Genomic DNA, 22,342 nt, shown 5'->3' on the forward strand with positions numbered 1-22,342 from the left:
TATTTCTTAAGAAACCATGCATCTCTTTTTCTGTATTACAAGCCTTTTAAACTTTGTCAAAACCTTTTCTATTCACCCGTGGTTTCTATTAGCAGGTTTCATTTAACATCAAGCTAGCCTCCTACCTCCTTCTTCTTTCCTCTCCTCCCCCAACTCCTAAGACTAATGACGTTCAGGAAGGATCAAAGGAAGTAAAGTTAGGTGTTTGTGAGAAATAAGGTTGATTTAAGTGAAGTGACAAGGTGAAGTTTTGAGCTCACTATGTGAACAGAGGAGAGTTGATAACTATTAAGGACAAGTCATTGAGAAGAAACTAGTATACCTCGCAGGAGAAACCAGAATAACCTGGGGGACAGTCACATTTTTCAAGCAAGCGAGCTGGTGGACTTAATGCTGATATAGCCCCTTCTTCAGCTACTTCCATTGAGATCTCTGAAATTCTAGAGAAGAAAAATAAATAGAACTCATTAGCCCAGTAAACACCCATTCAAAAGCACTTTAGTAAATCCTGAAAGAGGAGTCACGATTTTTTTTATCTTCAGCCTTATGCTTCAACTAGTTTTCAAGCTTAAAAAAAAAAGAAATTTTTGGTATATGTCTAAATTCCAGGAATCTTAGTTAATGGATTATGGCAGATAATACTTTCTCCAATCCTTAAATGGTCTATTCCCCTATAGTAGAACATACAACTGAAAAATGAAACATTTACTTCTTCATCTGCATGATGTCATGTAGACAAGATATTTCAATCACTGAGTGAATTTTCCACTTTTTCATGGGCAATTTTCACATGATGTAGCCATGGTTAGCTAACTATTCTTGCTCTAAGAACAAGTTGCTCTGTTCCTTTACTTTTAGAACGTTCCTGTTTCTGTTCCCTGTTGCTGTTAGCTTCTACTGTGTCTCTATAAGCTACTACCACATTGTTGTTCAGGCATGTCCAACTCTTCATGATTTTGGCAAAGATACTAGAGTGGTTTGTCCTTTCCTTCACCAGCTCATTTTCAGGTGAAGAAACTGAGGCAAGCAAGGTGAAGTGACTTGCTCAAGGTCATACAGCTAGTAAGTGGCTGAGGCCAGATTTGAACTAAGGAAGATGAGTCTTCCTGACTTCAGGCCCAGCACTTTATTCACTGTGCCACTAGCAGCCCTGAAGCTACTATGATAACCAATTGCTTTTTCTTTATCAGGGGTGGGGACTCTGCGGCCTTGAAGCCACACGTAGCTCTCTAGGTCCTCAAGTGTGCCCTTCTGACTGAGTCCAAACTTCACAGAACAAATCCAACAAATCTCACCTCTGCTCTAGCTTATAAACCCTTTCAGGAACTATGCAGGACTCTCAGTGTCAGGGTTCTTAACCTTTTTGGTGTCATGGACTACTTTGGTAGTCTTGGGAAGCCTATGGATCCTTCTGAGAGTAATGTTTTTAAATGCATAAAACACACACACAGAACTATAAAGGAAACAATCATATTGAAATACAGTTACGAAAATATTTAAAAAAATAAAAGCCACAGATCTCAGGTTGAGAACTCTTCAATCACGCTATAGGAAATACTGACCTGGAATCATCTAGGTGGTACAGGGGATAGACGGTTGAACCTGGAATCAGTAAGATCTGGATGCTGGCTGTGCGACCCTGAACAAGTCACTTGACCACTGCCTCCCTCTGTTTTCTCATCTTTAAAGTGGGGATAATAATGGTACCTACCTCCCAGTGTTGTAAAGATTAAATGAAATATGTAAAGCACTTTGCAAACTGATGAACACTAGCTATTGTTGCCGTTATCATTACTGTTATTATTATTAGCCTGGTGCATGTGTTTTCTGTGTGTGAGTACCTAAAGAAAGCTTCAAGGTCAGTGTTTAAAACGAACAAAACTTAGAAAACGTTCGCTTCACCCTCCCATTTCCTCAACCTCGTTTGAAAAGTACTTCTAGATAGCTTTAATAGCTCTATTAGGGGGTGAAGGAAGGGTGTGAACATTTTATTCTTAGTGAAAAGATTGGCATCTTTTCCCTTAATCTTTTCCTCAATTTGGAGGCATACATTAAAAACAAGGATGCAGGTCATAAACCCAGACCATTTCATGACTGACTAACGGTACAACATTGAAATCGATTTGCGAATAAGTTTTTAAATGAAACAATGAGCAGCTGTTGCTTTAATAAAATGCACCCTCAGCAAACAAAGAGGCTTGATTTCTAAAACATTATAACAAACACAAGTGGTTTTTTTTAGAAATGGTATTATTCATTCACTTTCTACCATCTCATTAAAGTACCTTCCTACTTTGATAGTAATCACAATCTACACACTGATGGATCAACCTGAAATGAACAATTAGTTGAAATACATATTTTAACTTCTCCTTTCATATTATATTATCCTTGCTTGGAAGGAAAAAAGAGACATGGATATCTATTAGGTAAGAAAGGGAAATGCAGACCCCTTATATCTTACTGAGAGTGATGGTCAAAAGGAATAAGGAATAAATGAGGTTACCTCCAGAACTGCTTAGAGATAAATAAAGCCCACCAGCCTTTAGGCATTTTATTGGTCTAGGAGATATTAGCTTCATCTTCCATTTTCCCTCTCTCTCACATTCATGCACATACCAAACCAGAAAATGGATAAAAAAAAAATCAAGTGAAGCATGAATGATGACAGCAACAGACATTTCTGCAATATGCCATTTATCTCAGGGGATTAGGAAACCACAGTTTTGCCAACATAAGGGATTTAGCCCACTCTGTCTTCTGTTTAAGAGAGCACTGATATGCAAAAGTTTCTGCTCCCTGCAACCTCACAAAATGTAAATAAATAAAAGGAATAAATTGCTCAACACTTATAGCTCTTTCTATATAGTCCAAATTTGAAGTAGCAAAATATATTTATTGCTCCTATAATACCTGCTTTCCTATACTATGGAATATGTATAAAGTCTTAAGCGAAAATAAAAACTATCATTTATTAGTAAGGAAATGTGTACCTTCCTTTACCAAAATTTATCCTGTTCATTTTTCTGTATATGCCCATTTAGGAATATATCGTCTCCCCCAGACCCCAGCATAGTGCTTGACACATAGCAAGCAACTAACAAATGCATGTTGATTGTCTGACTAGATATTATTATGAAGGCATTTTAAATGCACACAGTTTCTACATCTCTCCTAACTGTACTGTCTTATGAAAGTAGGTTCATCCTTAATCTCCTTTCTCTTTGCCCCTTTATCCTGAATCTACTGCAGCTTTCTTGCCTGTTCAAGTCACCCTTGCTTCATATTTAGGAAGAAGAATGTGATTTTTGTCAGTCAATCAACCAGTGCTTATTATATACAAATTAACATGTTGATCCCTGGGGATACAAAGAAATGTAAAAGCAACCTCTGCCCTGGAGAAGATCATATTCTAATGGAGGAGACAACATGAAACCAACTGGGTACACCTAAGATATACAGAGTAGATGGAAAGAAATCTGGGAGGTCACTGCCTTAACAACTAGGAATATTGGGAAAGACTTCTTGTAGATGGTAGGATTTGAGCAGAGTTTTCAAGGAAGTTAGGAATTCTCAGAGGCAGAGGTGAGGAAGGGGAGAGTTCCAGGGTGGGGTGGGAGAGACGGCCAATGCAAAGGCATGGAGACTGGAGATGGAATATCGTATTTAAGGAAGTGCAGATTGGAAGCACTGCTAGATTTTAATTATTTAAAGCTTCAAATGATGCTCGCAATGAAAGCAAAATAATTTAATCATGAGGTCAAGGAAAAGAATACACAAAAAGCCAATGACCCAGTCTTGCAAAGAATTTCTAGCAAATTTCATAAGGAATGTGAAACAAAATCTATTCCCATCAGCCCCAATAGCAAAAATGGTCCATGTACTACACAGCCATTTAATGCAGTATAGGAAATTTGCATAATAATACACTTGCATAATCACAAAGCTACCTGTTGTCTGCTTTAAAGCATCATATCAAAGCAACAAACCTGCCTTTGACTGCTGCCATCTGATCTGTATTTGATAGTAGGAAATAACTAACAATAAAATTGAAAGCACATTTTCAATTCAAATTCCTTTACTATTCCATATTTTGTGCAAAATGTAATTTCATGGTTTTTTTCAAAAAAACTCTTCAGTTTTGAGTAGAAAAACATAAAAAGGAAAATCAAATGAACATGAAGAAAAAAAAGACTGAGGGCTCCTGATTTTTCAACAGAAGTCCCTAAATCACTCTGAAAAGCAATGTGGCTTTTACGCAGGAACGGAAATAGCATTTTTGCTAAGTTATGTGTCTAGCATAATGCTAACATTTGAATTAAGCTATTTTTATATTCTGTCTGCCAATGTGATGTTTCATAAAATGATATATTATTCTTGCCATAGATCAGTAATTTATTGTACTAAACCTTTTACAAACTTCTTGATAGAATTTTCTTATGGGTCATAAACAAGGACTCTTAGAAGTTCAGTAAAAGTTTTGAAACAGTGTGGCATAGTGGAGAGAATATTGACTCTGGAGTTAGAGATCCTAGGCTCAAATCCCTCCTCTGACATTTACTACCTGGGTGAAGTGAGTGGCATTTACCACCTTGGGCATATACGTAATCTCCATGGGCCTTAATTTTTTATTATCTACAAACTGAGGGAGATGGATTAGATGGTCAATCAAACCCCCTCTAGATCTGGATCTATGACCCTACAATTCTATCTGCTAGCTGTGTGATCCTGGGCAAGTCACTTCATCCTATTTGCCTCAGTTTCCTCATCTGTCAAATGAGCTGGAGAAGGACATAGCAAACCAGTCCAGTATCTTGGCCAAGAAAACCCCAAATGAAGGGACGAAGAATTGGACAGGACTGAAACAACTAGACAACAGCAATTGTGAAATTATGATAGGCTGAGACGGAAAATGCTATTCAGTATGATCTATATTTTTGCTCATCTTTCCCTTACTCTTAATTCTTAGAGCACAAATATTGCCTATGGTTGTTCCCTTATGTATTACATGTAAGACTTGTCCACCACTAACAGAGGTAAGCTCCTCCAGGTTTAGCGCTGCCCAAGCCCATTCTTTGGCTTCATAGTAAAGTGTTAGACTTGGTAGAAGTAAAGTGAGTGCAAGGAATTGCTTGGGTAGGTTGAACAAAACCTGGTGCCTGTGAGAGGAAAGAGAGAATTTGAATCTGTCGCAGACCACCTTTTCTCGTTTGGCCTAGTTTCATCAGTGTGATACTTACAAAGCTTATTTTATATCAAAAAGCAAGCCAGGGCCATTAGGAGTGAGGTCCTATGGAGTCACTGTACTCTCCTTGTTCCTCTCACTACCTTTCTAACTCTTTCTCCTTTGTCCTCATTTGCTGGATCCTGCCTCCCCCTTCTCATTAGCTGTGTCTGTCCGCCATGGCTCACTTTTGGTGTCTCTGCTCTCCTTTCCCCTCTGCTCTTTTCCTAAGGGAACTCATCTGGCTCATCTGCTTTCAATTAGCCCCTGTATTTTGATGACTACTACACCAAGATATACAGTCATGAATTTCAAACTGATTCTAGTTTCCTATCTCTCCTGTCTTCAGGGCATGTTGTAGCTATATTAGCAATTTCAGTTTTCCTTTGTGGTAGCTCCTTAATTACATATTACTCTCTCCCTGCTCCCTTACAAATCTTCTTTAATGGCAGCTACAGAATCACCTTGGAATAAGAAATTCAGGTTGCTTTCTATGGTGGAGCTATACATAATGGTTACCTGCTTTGCCGAATGATATTCCCATAAGTAGCCTTGATAAGGATGTAATGAATGTCATAGAGTACATCTAAGAAGTCCTCACGTGTCACCATCCTACTTGTGCGTGGGTCATCACCATAATATTTCCATTCATTCTAAAGACAAAGAAAACAAAACACACACACCCCCTTTAATAGCATCATATGAAAACATTATTAGCATCTTTATACGATACTGACTAAAACTTTACCTCTGTCATTTCTATTTCATGCCTTGTCAGTTGTCCAATTAGAGGAGCTGCCATATGCCGGGTGATAATTCTAGCATGAGTAGGAGTTCCACCTCGAATTATAACTTGTGGGTTATAGGTAGAAAATCCTGTTTCTTCACGAGCTTCAAAGTAGATTGTGTACTTCAGCTTGCCACCATAGGCCATCAACTAATAAAAGGAGAGAAGAAAAAATGTCTTTGGTATGAGCTTCCAAAAGATACTATCCCAAGTATTACTTGTATTTCATCTTGGTCAAATTCAAAGTTCTGTTTCTCACCTTCTTCCCTTCAAATTGTTCTGGAAGTTTCCAATAAAAAGGTTCCAGATGGAGATCCTCTCTCACCCGCTCCATGTCTGCAACAATCTCTGGGTTCTGAAAAGCAATTCCTTTGGTGGTTGTGTGTTGGAGGGCTTCATCCACCAGTGGTAGGATGGTCTGTTCAGGTGTCAGTGTTATCTGAAAATAACAGCATAAAAAAAGGGGAGTCTGAGCAAAATGAAAATTAATAAAAATGAATCTTGTAATTCTTCAGTGTTTTTAAAGTTCACAACTTTTAATATGCATTTATAATTGAATTATGACCATCACTAAATATATATATAATAGGTAAATATATACATGTATAAATCATATGGATGCATGCATATGATATATTATTACTACAATGAAATATGTATAGGGTAGGTTTATATATGTTTACATTTATTATTATATTATCTGTGTGCATAAACAATAATAGGGGGCATATTACCGATTATATAGTTTGATCCTCAAAACAATACAATGAAAGAGAGGCTATTATTTCTCCCAGTTTACAGATGAAGAAAAGGAGACTGAGAGAAGTTAAGGGATTTCCCCAGGGTCACAAAACAAGGAAGTGTCTGAGCCAGGTCTTCCTGACTTTAATCCAATACTTTAATTATATCAAAGAAACACATAGAATATGTGCATTTTACATAGATTATTGGTATATATGTCTTTAACTGTTCCTCTTTACATATATGTCCCAGCTAAACTGGACCACTTTCCATCACCCACTTTTATTCCAACCATCCTCAGTCTCCAAGCCTTTGCTAAACTGTCTTCAGTGATGAGGAAGTGAGTGAAAACTCACCTGACAACCTATATCTGCTTTGCTTCTGACAACTTTGCATCTCAAAAGATCAGCCACCATGAAAGCAGGGCCTACCTAGGCATCTTGCCATCTGTTCTGATACTCTTTCCTTTTTCTTACCGCAACAGTGACCCTCAAACCAAGTGCTCCATAGACCATACCCATTCTCCCATGGGGAAGTTAATCCATTTAGTTTTGGATCTCTACTGTAGAGTTGAGGCATGTTCACAAGTGGGAGAACAAGTGAAAACTTACTAATGCTGGTCCCAGACTATGCTTCCCATTCCATGTAGACATTCATCAGGAAACCATCTTGCCATGTTTCCTATCACCTACTTCCCCCAAACCCTAATTTCCTTCTTTTGCTCTGGAAAGAGTGATTAAATCATTATTCAGGTCCAAAACTTCCTTCAGTGGCCACTATTCCCTAATACACGTTATATAAGAGGGGTGTGTGTGTGTGTGTGTGTGTGTGTGTGTGTGTGTTTGTGAGAATGTAGAATATAAACTCCTTGAGCAAAGAGATTGCTAAGTTTTTGTATTTGTATCCCTAGTGACTAGTTCAGTGCCTGGTGCTTAATAAAATTTTCATTCATTCATCTATGCTATTGCCTGTATTTGGAACAGATTTCCTGACCATCCCTCATCCCCTCGTCTCTTTTTTAAATTTATTTTTATTTTGTTAAATATTTTCCAATTATATATAAATTTTTTTATAACATTTATTTTTTTAAATTTGGAGTTCTAAGTTTTTTCCCTTACTTCTGCCCCTCCTCATTCCTTGGGAAGGCAATCAATTTGATATCAAATATACATGTGAAGTTGTGCAAAACATACTTCTATATTAGCCATGCTCAAAAGAAAACACAGATAAAATAAAGGAGAAAAATAAAGTTAAAAAAGTATATTTCAATTTTCATTCAGAGTTCATCAGTTCTGTCTCTGAGATGGATAGCATTTTTCATCATGGGTCCTTTGGAATTGTCTTGGATCATTGTCTTGGTCATCTTTACAATATTGCTATCACTGTATACATTGTTCTTCTGCTTCTGCTCACTTCACTTTGCATCAATTCATGGGAGTCTACCCAGATTTTTTTGAAACCATCCTGCTTGTCATTTCTTATAGCACAAGAGTATTTGATCACAATCAATATACCACAATTTGTTCAGCCATTCCCCAGGTAATGGGCATTCCCTTGATTTCTAATTCTTTACCCCCAGAAAAGAGCTGCTATTTATGGGCCAACTCAACTGCTCAGTGCTGATGGAGGCACATTAATTAGTGATAAGGAGATGATCCTAGAGAGATAGGCTAAACACTTTCATAGTGTTCTCAACAGATCATCATCAATTAATGCTGAAGCCAATGACTGTTTGCCTCAGGTTGAAGTCAATCCCTCCCTAGCAGAAGTTCCAAAGGAAGAAGAGGTTTTGAAAACCATTAAGCTCCTTGGTGCTTCATGCTGATTCTGTTCCAGCTGAGATTTGCAAGGTAGGGGATCCACTGCTCATATAAAAGGTGACTGAAATTTTCCAGGTTATATGGCAAGAGATTATCCTCCAGCAATTCAAGCACACCTCCATTGTCCATCTCTATATAGGTAAAGGAAATAGGTTGTCCTGTGACAATCACAGAGGGTTCTCTCTCTTAGTCACTGCTGTTAACATTCTTGCCAGAGTCATCCTTAATAGGCTGATTCTTCCCCAGGAAGATGGTCATCTACCCGAGAACCAGTGAGGCTTCAGAAAGGGTCAAGGAGTGGTCCATATGGTGTTTGCTGTCCAACAACTCCAGGAGAAATGCCAGGAGCAGAACTGGGGTCTATATACAATGTTTGTACATCTGACCAAGGCCTTTGATAGTGTCAGTTGTGAGGGCTTATGGAAAATTATGTCAAAGTTTGGTTGCCCAGAGAAGTTCATCAGCTCTATACATCAATTTCATGATGGCATGCTTGCCCAGGTTGTGGACTCTTTGGAGTCTTGTATTTCAAAGTCAATTTTTCTCTTTATTTCTTGTCTTTTCTTCAGGAATATTTGAAAGTCCTCTTTCATTAAATATCCATTTTTTCCCTTGAAGGATTATACTCATTTTTACTGGGTAGAATATTCTTGGTTATAATCCCATCTCTTTTGCCTTTCAGAATATCCTATTTCAAACCCTCCACTTCTTTAACATGGTAGCTACTAAATCTTGTGTGATCCTGACTGTGGCTTCCTGGTATTTGAATGGTTTCTTTCCGGCTGCTTGAAGTACTTTCTCTTTGACCTGGGTGCTCTGGAATTTGGCTATAACCTTTCTTGAAGTTTTCATTTTGGGATGTCTTTCAGGTGGTGATTAATGGATTCTTTCAATTTTTATTTCACCATCTGCTTGTAGGATATTGAGGTCCTTGATAATTTCTTGATATATATTTAGGATCTTTTTTTTTATCATGGCTTTCAGGTAGTTCAATAATTCTTAAACTCTCTCTCTTTGATCTATTTTCAAGATCAGTTTTTTTTTTCCTGATGAGATTTCACATTTTCTTCTATTTTTTTCATTCTTTTGAATTTGTTTTAGTGTTTCTTGATGTCTCAATGGAAGCCATTGGCTTCCATTTGCCCAATTCTAATTATTAAGGAATTATTTTCTTCAGTGAGCTTTTGTAACTCTCTTTTTGGCCCATTCTGTTTTTTGAGAAGTGATTTTAGTCAGTGAAATTTTGTACCTCCTTTTCCATTTGGTCAATTCTGTTTTTTAAGTTGTTTCCCTTAAGTTGTTTCCTCTTTTACCAAGCTGTTAATTGTATTTTTATAAGTTTTCCCCCTTTCCTTTCATTTCTTTACTTAATTTTTCCTCTACCCTTCTTTTTTATTTTGAAAATAATTTTTTTTAGCTCTTGCAGGAATGCTTGTTGGGCTTGTGTCCAAATTATATTTTTTTTCTTTGAGGCTTTGCTTGTAACTGTTTTGACTTCATTGTCTTTTTCTGAGTTTGTCTTCATCTTCCTTGTCAGCATAGTAGCTTTTTATGGTCAGATTTTGTTGTTGTTTGCTAATTTTTCCACGCTTTTTCTTCATTTGGAACTTTATGTTAATGTTGGTCTTTGTTCTTGGCATGGATGGAGAAAGGACATTCCCTCAGTCTTCAGACTTTTTCTCTACTGCTATTATCAGAGCTAGTTTGAGGGGGTGGGGAGGGAGGTTGCACATTTTTCATGCTTCCAAGATGGTGTGATCTAGGGACAGGTATGTTCCCCTGGTCTACGTTCCATTTCTTACTCAGGAAATACCCCTGATCCCTTGGGATTGCAATCAATGCTGCTCCTCAGGAACCCTGTTCCTTTGGGACTAGAAGTGATACCACTCCTCAGGAGCCCTGTTCCCTCAGGACCAAATGATCCTGTTCTTCAAGGTTCCTGATCCCTTGTGACCAAAAGGAATATGCTCCCTTTAGGCTCCACCTCCCTCTTGACCAAAAGTGTTCCTCTCCACCCCTGAACTATGACCCAGAAGTGGACATAGGCAATTGGATTTGCTAAATAGCATTTGTTCCTGTATCCTTTGCTAGTAAGGGGTTTCATGAAATCTCTTTCTGTCCAGTTGCCACATCCCTTTCCTGTCTCTGGCTTGAAAGCTCTTGAAGCTGCTGCTGCTTCTGTCACCTCCACTTAGTCCCACCAGTCTCCACCTGGTGAGGGCACAGTCTCTGGGAACCCCTTAAACACTTGAACTCTCCTTGAATCTTCCAACTTGATCTGGCCTTGGCCTGAGGCTATAACCATTAAGCCCAAATGCCTACCTTGCCCAGTCCTCTATTGTCCAGCTGTTTCCCACCCTTAATCCTGTTTCCCATCCTTAATCCTGATCAAAATATCTATACCCTAGCTCTGTTACCCTAGCCCTTTATTGTCTGTCATTTCCATCACCCCAGACCACCCCTCAATCCCTCCCACAATCTTTGTGTATATAATCTCCATCTTGCCTCCATGAAGTTGGTCAGATCCAATCTAGCTCAGGTTGATCTGGCCCGCTTTCCTTACAGGCATCACAAGGGGTGGGGTCTCTTGGGGCAGGCCTATTTGGCTAACCCTTAATAAACTTTATGGTGTGTCGGTACTTTGGGGTGTCGAGCACCTCTCACCCCAAACCCTCTTCACACCCTCTTGGCACAAATCTCTCATCTGTTTCATTCTGACCTTTGTTGGCTCTTCCATGCCAAAATTTGACTTAAGGCATTATTTTCAAGTTGCTTGGAGGGAATGTTGAGAGAGCTCAGCTGAGTGCTTTCTCTATTTTGCCATCTTGTCTCCATCCCCGGAAGTTTTCCTCATCTCTTAACTACTGAAGTACCTTCTCTTCCTGACCAACTGTCTTCTCAAGGAAACCTTTCCTTTCCTCCTCCCTAGGTGAAAGCAATTTCTTTTTCTTCAGATTTCTCAAAGTACCTTGCCTGACTCTTCCCTTCTCATGTGTATATAAAGGGGATTTGCAAATGATAATAGTGCTCAATGAATATGAATTATTATTACCTAGAGGTATACTGATTTATGTACATATCACAGGATTGTAGGATCATAGGATAATAGATTTAGAACAGAAAAGGACCTTCAGGGTGGAGTCCAGCCTCCTCATTTTAAAGATAAGGAAACTAAGGCTTAGAGGCATGAAGTCTTTTACCCAAGGTCACCTACCTAGTTAACTGAGCTATGATTTAAACCAGATCCACTGGTTCTAAATCAAGTATGCTTTCCCCTCTACCACATTCTAAAGTTCTCATGGGAATGGCTGTTTCTTGAAAGCTCATAATTGTTCATCTTTGTCAACCCAGCACCTAGCATGTGCTGTATACATTTCCAGAAGTTGTTGATGTTTCATAGCTTGGGGGGTTGAGTTGGGCAGGGAAGATTCCCTCCCCATCTCTCACTGTGCATTTGTGATGGGGCTGCTGTAAAGGGGAGCCATTGGTTACCATCTTGCTGAAGTATTTAAGAGCACCATAAAGCAGGCAGAATCTTAGTGTCTGTCTCAGAGAGGGTGGGAAGCCTGCGTGCTATGAGGCAGAGGTTGAACTGAATGGAGGACTTGACATGAAAGCAGAGTGGTAATGTTGAGGGGGAAGAAGTTGTTGAGCACTTGGGAAATGAACTGTCACATCACCATGATACTTGCCTGAGGATTACTACCTTGTATGGTCACTGTAGTGAGTAGAGATTGTGCACACCTGTGGAAGTTCCTGACTTACTGGCTAATAACCCTCACAATGTATCATATGAGAGCTCTAACATCAATTGCCTGGGGGCAAGCACAGCCTAAGTGAATCTTGGGCACAGCTGGGTTTGTCTTTTGTTTCCTTTTTCCTACAGAGAGTAGGAGGGAGAAGACACAGCATGACCTGTATTACATGTAGTAGGTGTAAATAACAGATAATGATTGAACATATAAATGTCTAAATAATGCTCATACTTCAGTACTCTAAGGATTTCTGATTTCCGTAGCAGGTGTGTTTTTTTTTTCCCATTAACGCAGATTGCAATTTGACTACAACTGAGTAGATGGTCTTGTGGCCAAACAATTCATGACCCTGTGGTTACTCTGGTAATGAGTTTCTCCAAGGTGGGCTTATCTTTGGACCTATTCTCCATTGCATTTGGAGTTTTCTTCTGTTTACATGTATTGCTAGCCTCAGTCTTGGATTAGGAATTTGTACCAGATAAGCTTCATCCTTCCTCCTACCCAGTTCTTGGATAGGGTGCACAGCCATTTGGTCCAGTCTCCTCTCTAGTCTGGAGGAGACAGCTGTCCTGTCACAAACCCTGGATTTTACCATCATCTCTTGGGGGCAGAATGTAGGGGTTGCCCTTGGCCCCAAACTCTGTTCCCTCCTTAATATGCCCAACTAGAAGTTGTCTTTGTCCCATGCTGTAGCCCTTACAGGCCCTGATACATGGTGGGAGATGCCTCTTGACTCCAGTCTCCTGGCAGGTTTAGAGGACCACTTGCTGTGGCTGCAATGGCAGTCCTGGCTTCAGGCCTCTTAGAGTGTCCCAAACTCTTGTCTCCTCAAGCAGTGATCTTGCAGGGCTGTCTGTTTTCCCCTGCTGGGCTGACAGGTTAGGAATAGATCATGCTAGCTTCAGGCCTGGTTTATGGAGCCGGAGCAGGGTTCTGCCTTCTCTGGCATGTCACTACTCTGAGTGCCCTCAGGCTGATGGCAATCTTCTTGTTCAGTTCTGGACTCAGTAGAGGAATTTATGTCAGATTTCTATTATTATATTATAATATATTTATATTATATAATTTATAGGTGTTTCTATTGTTCTTTTTGATCATTCTTCTATTTTGGGGTGTTTTGGGGGTACCACATTATCTGGTGGACTGCTAGTACCTTTTATGTCGCCATCTTAACCAAAGTCCCAATAGGTCTTTTCTCGTAGCTTCTGCAGCATGCTTGCACCCGGTGGAGTTAGTGATCCAGGGATAAAGACTTTACGAACTGAGGGTCCTCTTTACACCACGGAGTGGTAACAGAGGAAGACTGTAGTTGAAAAGAGCACATGCATGTATGCTTGCACACACACACACACACACACACACACACACACACACACACAAATACAAACACATACTTTATATTATTGTTATTCTAGGTCTGTGATTTCATTGATATAAGGAATTCTTTGTTAGAAAATTCTTAACATTGCACCTCAGGGAGTACTCCACAATTCCTAGTCTTAGCTGATCAGGGCACCAAGAAGTTAAACGATGTGCTTAGGGTCACATATTCAGTATGTATTTGAGATGAAACTTAAACCCAGGTCTTCTTGACATTCAGTCCATCTCTCCACCTACTATATTATGATGTCTCTCTCAAATGTTTTCTTCCCCTCTCCCCCTCTTTCTTCCTTCCTTCCTTCCTTCCATCCATCCATCCCATATCACAATTTGTATTGGTATAAACTGCATAAGTTTATTTTAAACAATTCCATTTTATAATTACTTTGTTAATAAGAAGCATGCACTAATATGAGTTCTAAATGCAACTCTAAATGTTCTGGGTTATGGACAAAGTATGGTGGTCTTTGAGTTGAGAAATCTAGATTCAAATTCTTCTTTGGATGTGTATAAGCTGGATAATCATGAACAAGTCACTTATTCACTCTAAGCTTTAGTTTCTTTATCTGCAAAACCAGGGAAATAATATTTGAATTTTCATCCTCATAAGGTTGTTGTAGGGAAAGTGTACTGTAAACTTTAAAGTATGATATAAATATAACACACATATAAAGGTATATTAAACACTATCCTAATATTTGCCTATTTATAAATATGTTTTCTATGGAACTATCTCATTACACTATTTTATCTAAAATAATTTTTACTGGTACTTATAGTTTCAACTAGTATATGACTGTACTTTACAAAGAAAGATTTGTTTTTATATATGCAGGTATATATATATATATATATATATATGTATAACATACATGTATGTCATAATCACAGAAATATATAGGCAGTGTGTAACTATGTTTCTCTCTCTCTCTTGATCTTTCTCTCTATTTTTCTGCCTCCATCTCTCTGGCTCTCTCTGGCTGTCATGTCCCAAACATATTACTGAAACTAAAACTGAAAAAAAAAAACAAAACTAAGCATTTTGGGACATCCTGTATGTCTATCATTTCATTGTTGTAGGAAACCCTACAGAGTAAACTTCTTTTAGCAATATGGGTCTCCGTCTCTGTCTGTATCTCCCATGTCCCAAAAGTCTTACTGAAACTTAAGACTGCCCCAAGACTTTTGGGACATCCCGTATTTACACAAGATCTATGCTTTCACTGGTATAGGAAAACCCAGAGAGTAAACTTCCTCTAGAGATAGGGATCCAAGGTGTGCTCTGTGACTTACCGACTTAGATTGCTGCCTGAGGCAACGAGAGGTTAAGTGACTTGCTTAGGGTCATAATTCAATTTGTATTGGAGGATAGGACAAGATTCCAGAGGTCTTCCTGACTCCAACACCAACTCTCTACCCATTAGGTCACACTCCCTATAGATTTGTTATGACCATGACATGCATATATGTGTACCTGCACACACAATACATACATATATGTACACACATGCAGATATACATATGTACATTATATATATATATATATAATGCATATACACATATACAAATGTCTTTGTAGATAGTACAGGCATATGCCACTTAAAATCATAAATAGGGACAAAGTACTTTCCCCATAACAAGTCCATGGGGATGAAGGTGCAGACAGATAGGGAGATGCAGATCTATGCATCCATTGATCTACCACCCTTGAATAGCATCCTTCCTTCCGTGATACTGCACTAAAGTGTGTTCTGGGTTCCCAAAGGCTGTGGCAATGCAATGGTGTAAATCCTGACAAGTTAGATACCAGGACAGAAAGTTTTGATTACAAGCCCTGACACAGATTATATGCCTATTGTCCTAGGATTAGTCTAACTATAATAACAACAATAGCTTATATTTATATCATGTTTTAAGATTTACAAAGTGCTTTACATATTTTTTTCATTTGATTCTCGCAACAGCCTTGTGACAGGTACTACTATTCTCCCCATTTTAGAGATGAGGGAACTGAGGTTGGGAGAAATTAGGCGACATGCCCATGATCACACAGCCAGTCTAATACGTCAGACGTAGGACTTGCACCCGCAGAATCCTAACCTTGCAGTCAGCCCTCTATCCACGGAACCAGCTAGCTTTTTATCACTGTATTAGCCGCAAGATGAGGATTCCCCTCCCACACATCTCTCAAAGACTATCTCCTAAGGCACTGAGGATTTGTGACTGGAATCTATGAGCTCACACAATTGTAAGCAACGATTGCTGAAGTTACTCATGCGTATGCTCACATATGGCTAGACTTGTGAGTTCGTCTGTGAAAAGAACTTCCAATGAGAAAAATCCCTTTATCTTCAGAGAGCAGTACCTGTTATGTAGTTTATTTGTTATTGTTCAGTCCTTTCAGTCATGTCTGGCTCTTCACGCTCCCATATGAGGTTTTCTTAGTAAAGATACTAGAGTGGTTTGCTATTTCCTTCTCCAGGTCATTTTACAGATAAGGAAATTGAGGCAAACAGGGTTAAGTGACTTGCCCAGGGTCACACAGCTGGTATCTGAAGCCGCATTTGAATTCAGATCTTCCTGACTCCAGGCCCAGTACTCTATCTAGATGCCCTCTGCAATTTATAGTCTTAGAGAATTCCTTGGGGCCATTGAGAGACTGGGTGACTTGCCCAAGGTCATAGAGCCAGTATATACCAATGACACATCTTGAACTTAGGTCATCCTAACTTTGAGGTCAGTCCTATCCAATGCCACTTAGCTATACTTATTATTGCCTATCTATAAATATATGGCTCCTTCTAGATCTATCTACAGCATCTCTTGGGGTAAGAGGGTGCTATTGTTGCTCAGAGAAAACCAGTATGACATGTGTCTTAGGTTATAGGCACTTAAGAGAACAGAGTGAGTCTATTTAACTTTTATGTGGCATGAGCAGAGTAATGTACTGGGGGAAAATGAATGATTAAAAAATCTTTTGGACAATGTAAAAATTAAGAACATCAAAGAAAGTAAAGTCAAAGGCAAAATTAAAGTAAGATGAGTACATTCTCTTGACATCTATTACCTTATAAAAAATAAATGTACCTCTTTTCAGATTAAAAAAAAAAAAACAGCGGCGCTCAATCGTCTAATGGAACATGGTCCCGTCACTATTTCTAAATGTACACAGGGGAAAAGGTTACTTAAATGTTTTGCCATTTCCTAGCTACCTCTCAGTGCCTGACTAAAAGACGCCAGCAGGAAATAACATTATAGCATTACACGGCTCAGCAGTTCCCTACTCACCCACGTACGGATCAGTCCCTTTGCTTCAGTGCACTGGGTAGTTGTGCCAAAGCAATAGCAGCTGCTGCAGCCAAGTGGGTTCTTGGCATCAAGTCCAAATTTGCCAGGCCGGCACCTGTCGCAGTGGACACCTTCCACATTCACCTAGAGAGACAAGCCCAAGAGGAGTCCATGGTTAAAGGCAAATATATAGGGGAAATCGTCCTTGAGGAGACTATTAGGGATATGGACTTTCAAAGAGTATGATAGAGATGAAATCAAGCCTACCATCTCCAAAGGCATGTGTGATTGGTGTCAATAGCGGACTTACATAAGCATGATAAAATACTTCATTTAGAAATATGTTATATCACTGAGGTATTCTGAAAACTAAGCAACAGATTGTATAATAATTCCATTGAAAGCAATAGGAAAGACTCACCAGGCTTCAGAAGCACAATAAAAATAATGAATACTGGATTGAGGTCCATGCAATGCAAATAAATGGTGGGACAAGGTCAGAATATATATGACAAGATGCAGACTAATGTTTGGTTACTAAACATTGTATATAGTCTGTGTGCGCACTGTACATGCCCTCCCTTGATGGCAGAAATATTCCTTTAAAAGAATGCTCAAGCTTATTCAAAACCATCCTCCAGGGCTACCTTCTCTGATTTCTTTTGTCCCTCTCTTCAGGGCCTTTATCTTGGGTAGTCAGAATACCTCTGACATGATATTAACTGTATTTAGAGTGGAATTGATTTTTGCAGAAACATCTAAAGGGAAAAATACCTCTTTGCCTTTTTAATTGATTATTTTTCCACATCATTTAACAATATTAATGAGGGCTGAAATGTTCAGATAGTCACTGTTGTAATGTCAGGGGTGCTGGGTAATGTGAAACCATGTCACTCCCACGGCAACAAGAGCATTCTGCTTTGTATCATAATCACTGATCCATTTTTAGGAGAAGCTGCTTTTAATGTGTCTTATTATTTTACTTGCAGACGTGGTGTTCAGTAGGTATATGCTGCTTAAGTGAGAGTAAATGCATTTCAGGTCACTTTCTGTCATTTCAAACTTCTTTTGCCCTCAAATAGGCAGAGAGATACTATAAAAGAAAGAGTTTTGCTTTGCAAAATGTCACTCATCAGTAAAGAAATCCACAGAATCTTTACCAAACCGAGAGCCTGTGAGATCTTTACCAAACAACATCACAATAGGAACCTAAACAGATTTGGTTAAAAATAACCTATTGCCTCAAAAGTATAATTTTGCTCTTATGTCCAAAGGGCGCCATGTACCAACATATACTCTCTTTGGTGATTCTCCTTTAAATTCAATGGAACAGAAATAAGGAATAACATTGAGAAGTGGAAGAACAACTGTGAGACTTTTCATTGCTGGACTTTGCTTGTGTGTACCTTACAAGTGCACTGTCCGCTCTGATTAAGGCATGCACATTTTTTAGTTTCTGAGTTGCAGGTTGATGCATCGGTCCCAGCCAGGAAGCAGTCACACAGATTGCAATGAGGATAATTCCAATGGCCAAAATTGCATTCTGTACATCTTGTGCCAGAGAACTCTGGATGACAGGAGCACTGGCCGGTGTTAATATTACACTGGAAATCAAGTGATCCCACCAAACTGCAATTACAAGCCTGCAGAACAGATAATGAAATATAAATTTTAGTCAAGTGTCATAAGGCATTTCTTAAAATCACATCTTCAGAATTCCTCCTAGAAAAATTCTTTGAAAATTATTTCTAACATTCATTAAAATGAATGAAAAGCCAATATTTTACATAAATGTATAGTATGCCACTCTAGGAACTCTCCTTACAAAATAGAACCCTGGAAGTGAACTCAGCTGCCTATGATTCAGTTACATTATATCAGACAAGATCTTCCCTTTCAGGTTTCATCATTGTTCATTCCACATAGTCACCTATGTAGTATAGTAGATAGAGCACAAAACTCAAAGTAGAAAGACCCGAATTCAAATCCAGCCTCAGGCACTTACTAACTGTGTGACTTTGGGCAAGTCACTTAACTTTTGCCTCAATTTCCTCAAATGTAAGATGAGGATGATAATAAGCACCTCCCTCCCAGACTTGTTGTGAGGATAAAATGAGATATTTGTAAAGCCCTTCGTATAGTACATAGCACATGATAGGCATTATATAAATGTTAACTATTAATGTTGTTATTATTATATTGTTGTATCATGCCAGTGAAGCCACCAACTTTAACACTGTGCCCATGTCCAAATGCCCGTATAGCAATGACTCTTAACCCTGATTTCACAGGATCCTTGAACTTTTTTAAAAATAAATTTATTTTTTATCTTTAGTTTACAACACTCAGTTCCACAAGTTTTTGGGTTCCAAATTTTCTCTGCCTCCCTCTCATCTCCCCTCCCCCCCAAGATGGTATGTAATCCAATATAGGTTCTACATATGCCTTCACATTGAACTTATTTACATAACAGTCCAGTTGTAAAGAAGAATTATAACCAATGGAATGAATCATGAGAAAAGAGAAACGAAACCAAAAAAGAAGGGAAAAAAAGAGAGAGGAAATAGTTTGCCTCCATCTGCATTCAGACTCCATAATTCTTTCTCTGGATGTGCACAACTTTTGCCATCATGAGTCTTTAACAGCTATCTTTGAATCTTGCATTGATGAGAGGAGCCAAGTTCAGCAAAGTTAGTCCTTACAGATACTGTATGTCTGTAATAATGTATAATGATCTCCTGGTCCTGAACTTGTTTTTTGTCAAAACTTTGATGATTGCATTTTAGTATTGTTTTACTTTACTGATTTAATATTTTTTTGATAAAGAGCTCATGATACCAAACAAGAAAAAGAAAAAAAGAAAAGGTTAAGAAGCTTTGCCACAAAAGGAAAGGAGCTCTCTGGCAAATCCCACGGCTCTGAGGATTCTAAGCTTTTTAAAATCACCTGCTATCACATTCCCCTGACAGTCCACTTCTTTACCTCCCTATCCTGACTAAGGAATAGACTTCCCAATAAATCACCCTCTTTCCATACTGCTCTGTCTATAGTATTCCAAGTTACCATATAACTAAATCAATCCTAGGTATTCTGGTACTTGGGTACCTTCCTACTGCTGTTCAATACACCCCATGGAGCTACAATTGAGAGCTTCTCCTCTCAGCCCCACAGCATCCCAAACTCTTGGTTTGCACCTGAGATGAAGAGGTAACAGTTTGAAAATTTGGAAACGGTTGTGTTCATATCTTGGGGAAATGTGTAGGTTCTTCAGTAAGATATTTTTGCTTTAAGGGTCAGCCCATAGACACAGGATCCTTTCTTAGGACCTTGGAATTGTTTGGAGACCTAGTCAAATGTACCAGAAGGTATAGCTATATCAGTGGTGTCAAACACAAATAGAAAAAGGTGCAGCTAAACTGTACATCAGGATCCCTGTGGGTTGTATGTTGACTTGGAAAATCACACATTAATGTTGTCTTTGTTTTATTATATTTTTATTTATCTAGTTAAATATTACCCAATTACATTTTAGTATGGTTTGGGCTGCACTGGTAGTGTTGTAGGTGGTGTGTTTGACCTTTCTGATTTACATGATAGCCTGAGGTTAAGCAATATTAAACAGCATGGGCTTGTAGTTTGTTGAAGGGGTATCTCCAGGACTTAAAGCTTCTTTAATCATGCCTGCCATCCAACCCCTAGGGAAGGTCTCATTCTCCACTGAAAGTGATAATGACCTCATGGTCTTGCAGACCCATCCTGCTGCTAGACTCTAAGGACCAAGAGACCTTTTCCTCTGTCCTGCAGTTGAACTCTATATGTTTAGTCTCCAACAATTATAATGTGAGTCTTACGTATTCTCGGTGCACAGTGATTTCCCATTCTATTACATTAGTTGACTTTATTATTTTTATTGCTATGATCAGAAATATTAGATTTATATTTCTCTAATCTCTTTTTTATAAGATGGATTTCTGATTTATAACATGTAAGCAAATGATCAGATTACTAGTCCTGATTCTAGTCAAATGAATGATTTAAAAAACATTTAAAAAAGTATTCTTTATACTATAAATATAGGATAGAGAACTGTGAAATAGCAGGTAGAAAGCTGGCCTTCAAACAAAGGAATTATGGGGTTCAAGTCCCACCTTTGATTCAAATTGGCTTTGTGACTAGACCAATGCGTGCCTCTCAGCGCTCTAGACAGATATCTACAGATGTAAGCTACAGAGAAGGGGCCAACTTGCATTGGCAAAGGGAGTTTCCTAATCTGGGACATTCCTATATTAATGAAATTACAAGGCCAATTCTTATCCTTGTCCCTATAAGTATGACTTCTATTTCTAAGGTAAGGAAAATTACAATGCTGTTACTTCAAGTATACTTATCCTTTCCACACGGTGACTTTTCTTAACGTGGTCTCGATATATCGCAGGCTGGCATAAGAAATTAAATGGGAATTTTGGGGGAGTTCTGCAGCAGCCACAGACAACACGCAAAGGTCAGTAGAACATGGAAAAAGTTCGGAAACTCAAATGCATACAACATGTGTAGTATTGTTTAATATCAAGAAAAAAGAGAAGGAGATTTGTAAAGCTGGAAACTTTTTCTCTGGTACAAAGGAAGGGCCAAAAATTTTATGGAGATTTTCCAGATTGCTGGGGCACCCACTCCTATCCCCCACGATATGGAAGGGATAACTGTACTTCATTATTGGCAAGATAGGACTTGAGAATCAGAGAGACTAAATGATTATACTTCACACTTTACAGAATTGCACAAAATTTTAGACTTACAAGGGATCTAGTGGCCATCTATTCCAATCTATTCTTCACAAAGAATACCTTCTAAATATGCCTAATACGTGATCATCCAGCTTTTGCTCAAAGATCCCCAGTGAAATTCCAGTTGTTGGGAAGATTTACCTGATACCAAGTATAAATTTGCCTCCCTGTAACGATCACTCATCTTTTAGTTTTTCCTGTTGGGACTGAACAGACCTAATTCTTTTTCAGTGTTATTGACCTTCAAATATTTTAAGAAGGCTGTGAGGTTCTCCTTCCCCCGGCCCCCAATTCCTTTAAATAATCTTCATGTGGCATGAAATCCAGGCCCTTCACTTTTCTGGTTGTCCTCCTCCAGATTAGCAAGGTCCTGTCTAAAATTTGGTGCCAATAACTGAACATAGCATATTACATGTATTCTGACCAGGCAGAGGACAACAGATATCCTCAAGGACTATTCACCTGATAATAGACTAGTGCCTACAAAATGAACAATAACAGGAGGAAGAAAAAAAATATTGGAAACATTACGGTGACTGGAATTATGTATTCAGTCATGGAAG

General features: G+C 38.7%; 1 protein-coding gene across 7 annotated transcripts in view; it reads right to left on the reverse strand.

Annotated features, from left to right (window-relative positions):
• LAMA2 (laminin subunit alpha 2) overlaps positions 1-22,342 on the reverse strand; it is a 777,226-nt gene that overhangs the window by 225,166 nt on the left and 529,718 nt on the right. For all 7 annotated transcript variants that reach the window (XM_036766214.1, XM_036766215.1, XM_036766213.1 and 4 more), the window contains 6 exons: positions 18,402-18,638; positions 16,996-17,139; positions 6,271-6,450; positions 5,973-6,161; positions 5,744-5,877; positions 323-440 (listed from right to left, as the gene is read on the reverse strand). In XM_036766214.1, coding sequence (XP_036622109.1) covers positions 323-440; positions 5,744-5,877; positions 5,973-6,161; positions 6,271-6,450; positions 16,996-17,139; positions 18,402-18,638 — 1,002 coding nt within the window. The remainder of the gene's footprint in view (positions 1-322; positions 441-5,743; positions 5,878-5,972; positions 6,162-6,270; positions 6,451-16,995; positions 17,140-18,401; positions 18,639-22,342) is intronic.

Source organism: Trichosurus vulpecula, chromosome 7 (genome assembly GCF_011100635.1).
Source record: "Trichosurus vulpecula isolate mTriVul1 chromosome 7, mTriVul1.pri, whole genome shotgun sequence".
Taxonomy (NCBI): Eukaryota; Metazoa; Chordata; class Mammalia; order Diprotodontia; family Phalangeridae; genus Trichosurus; species Trichosurus vulpecula.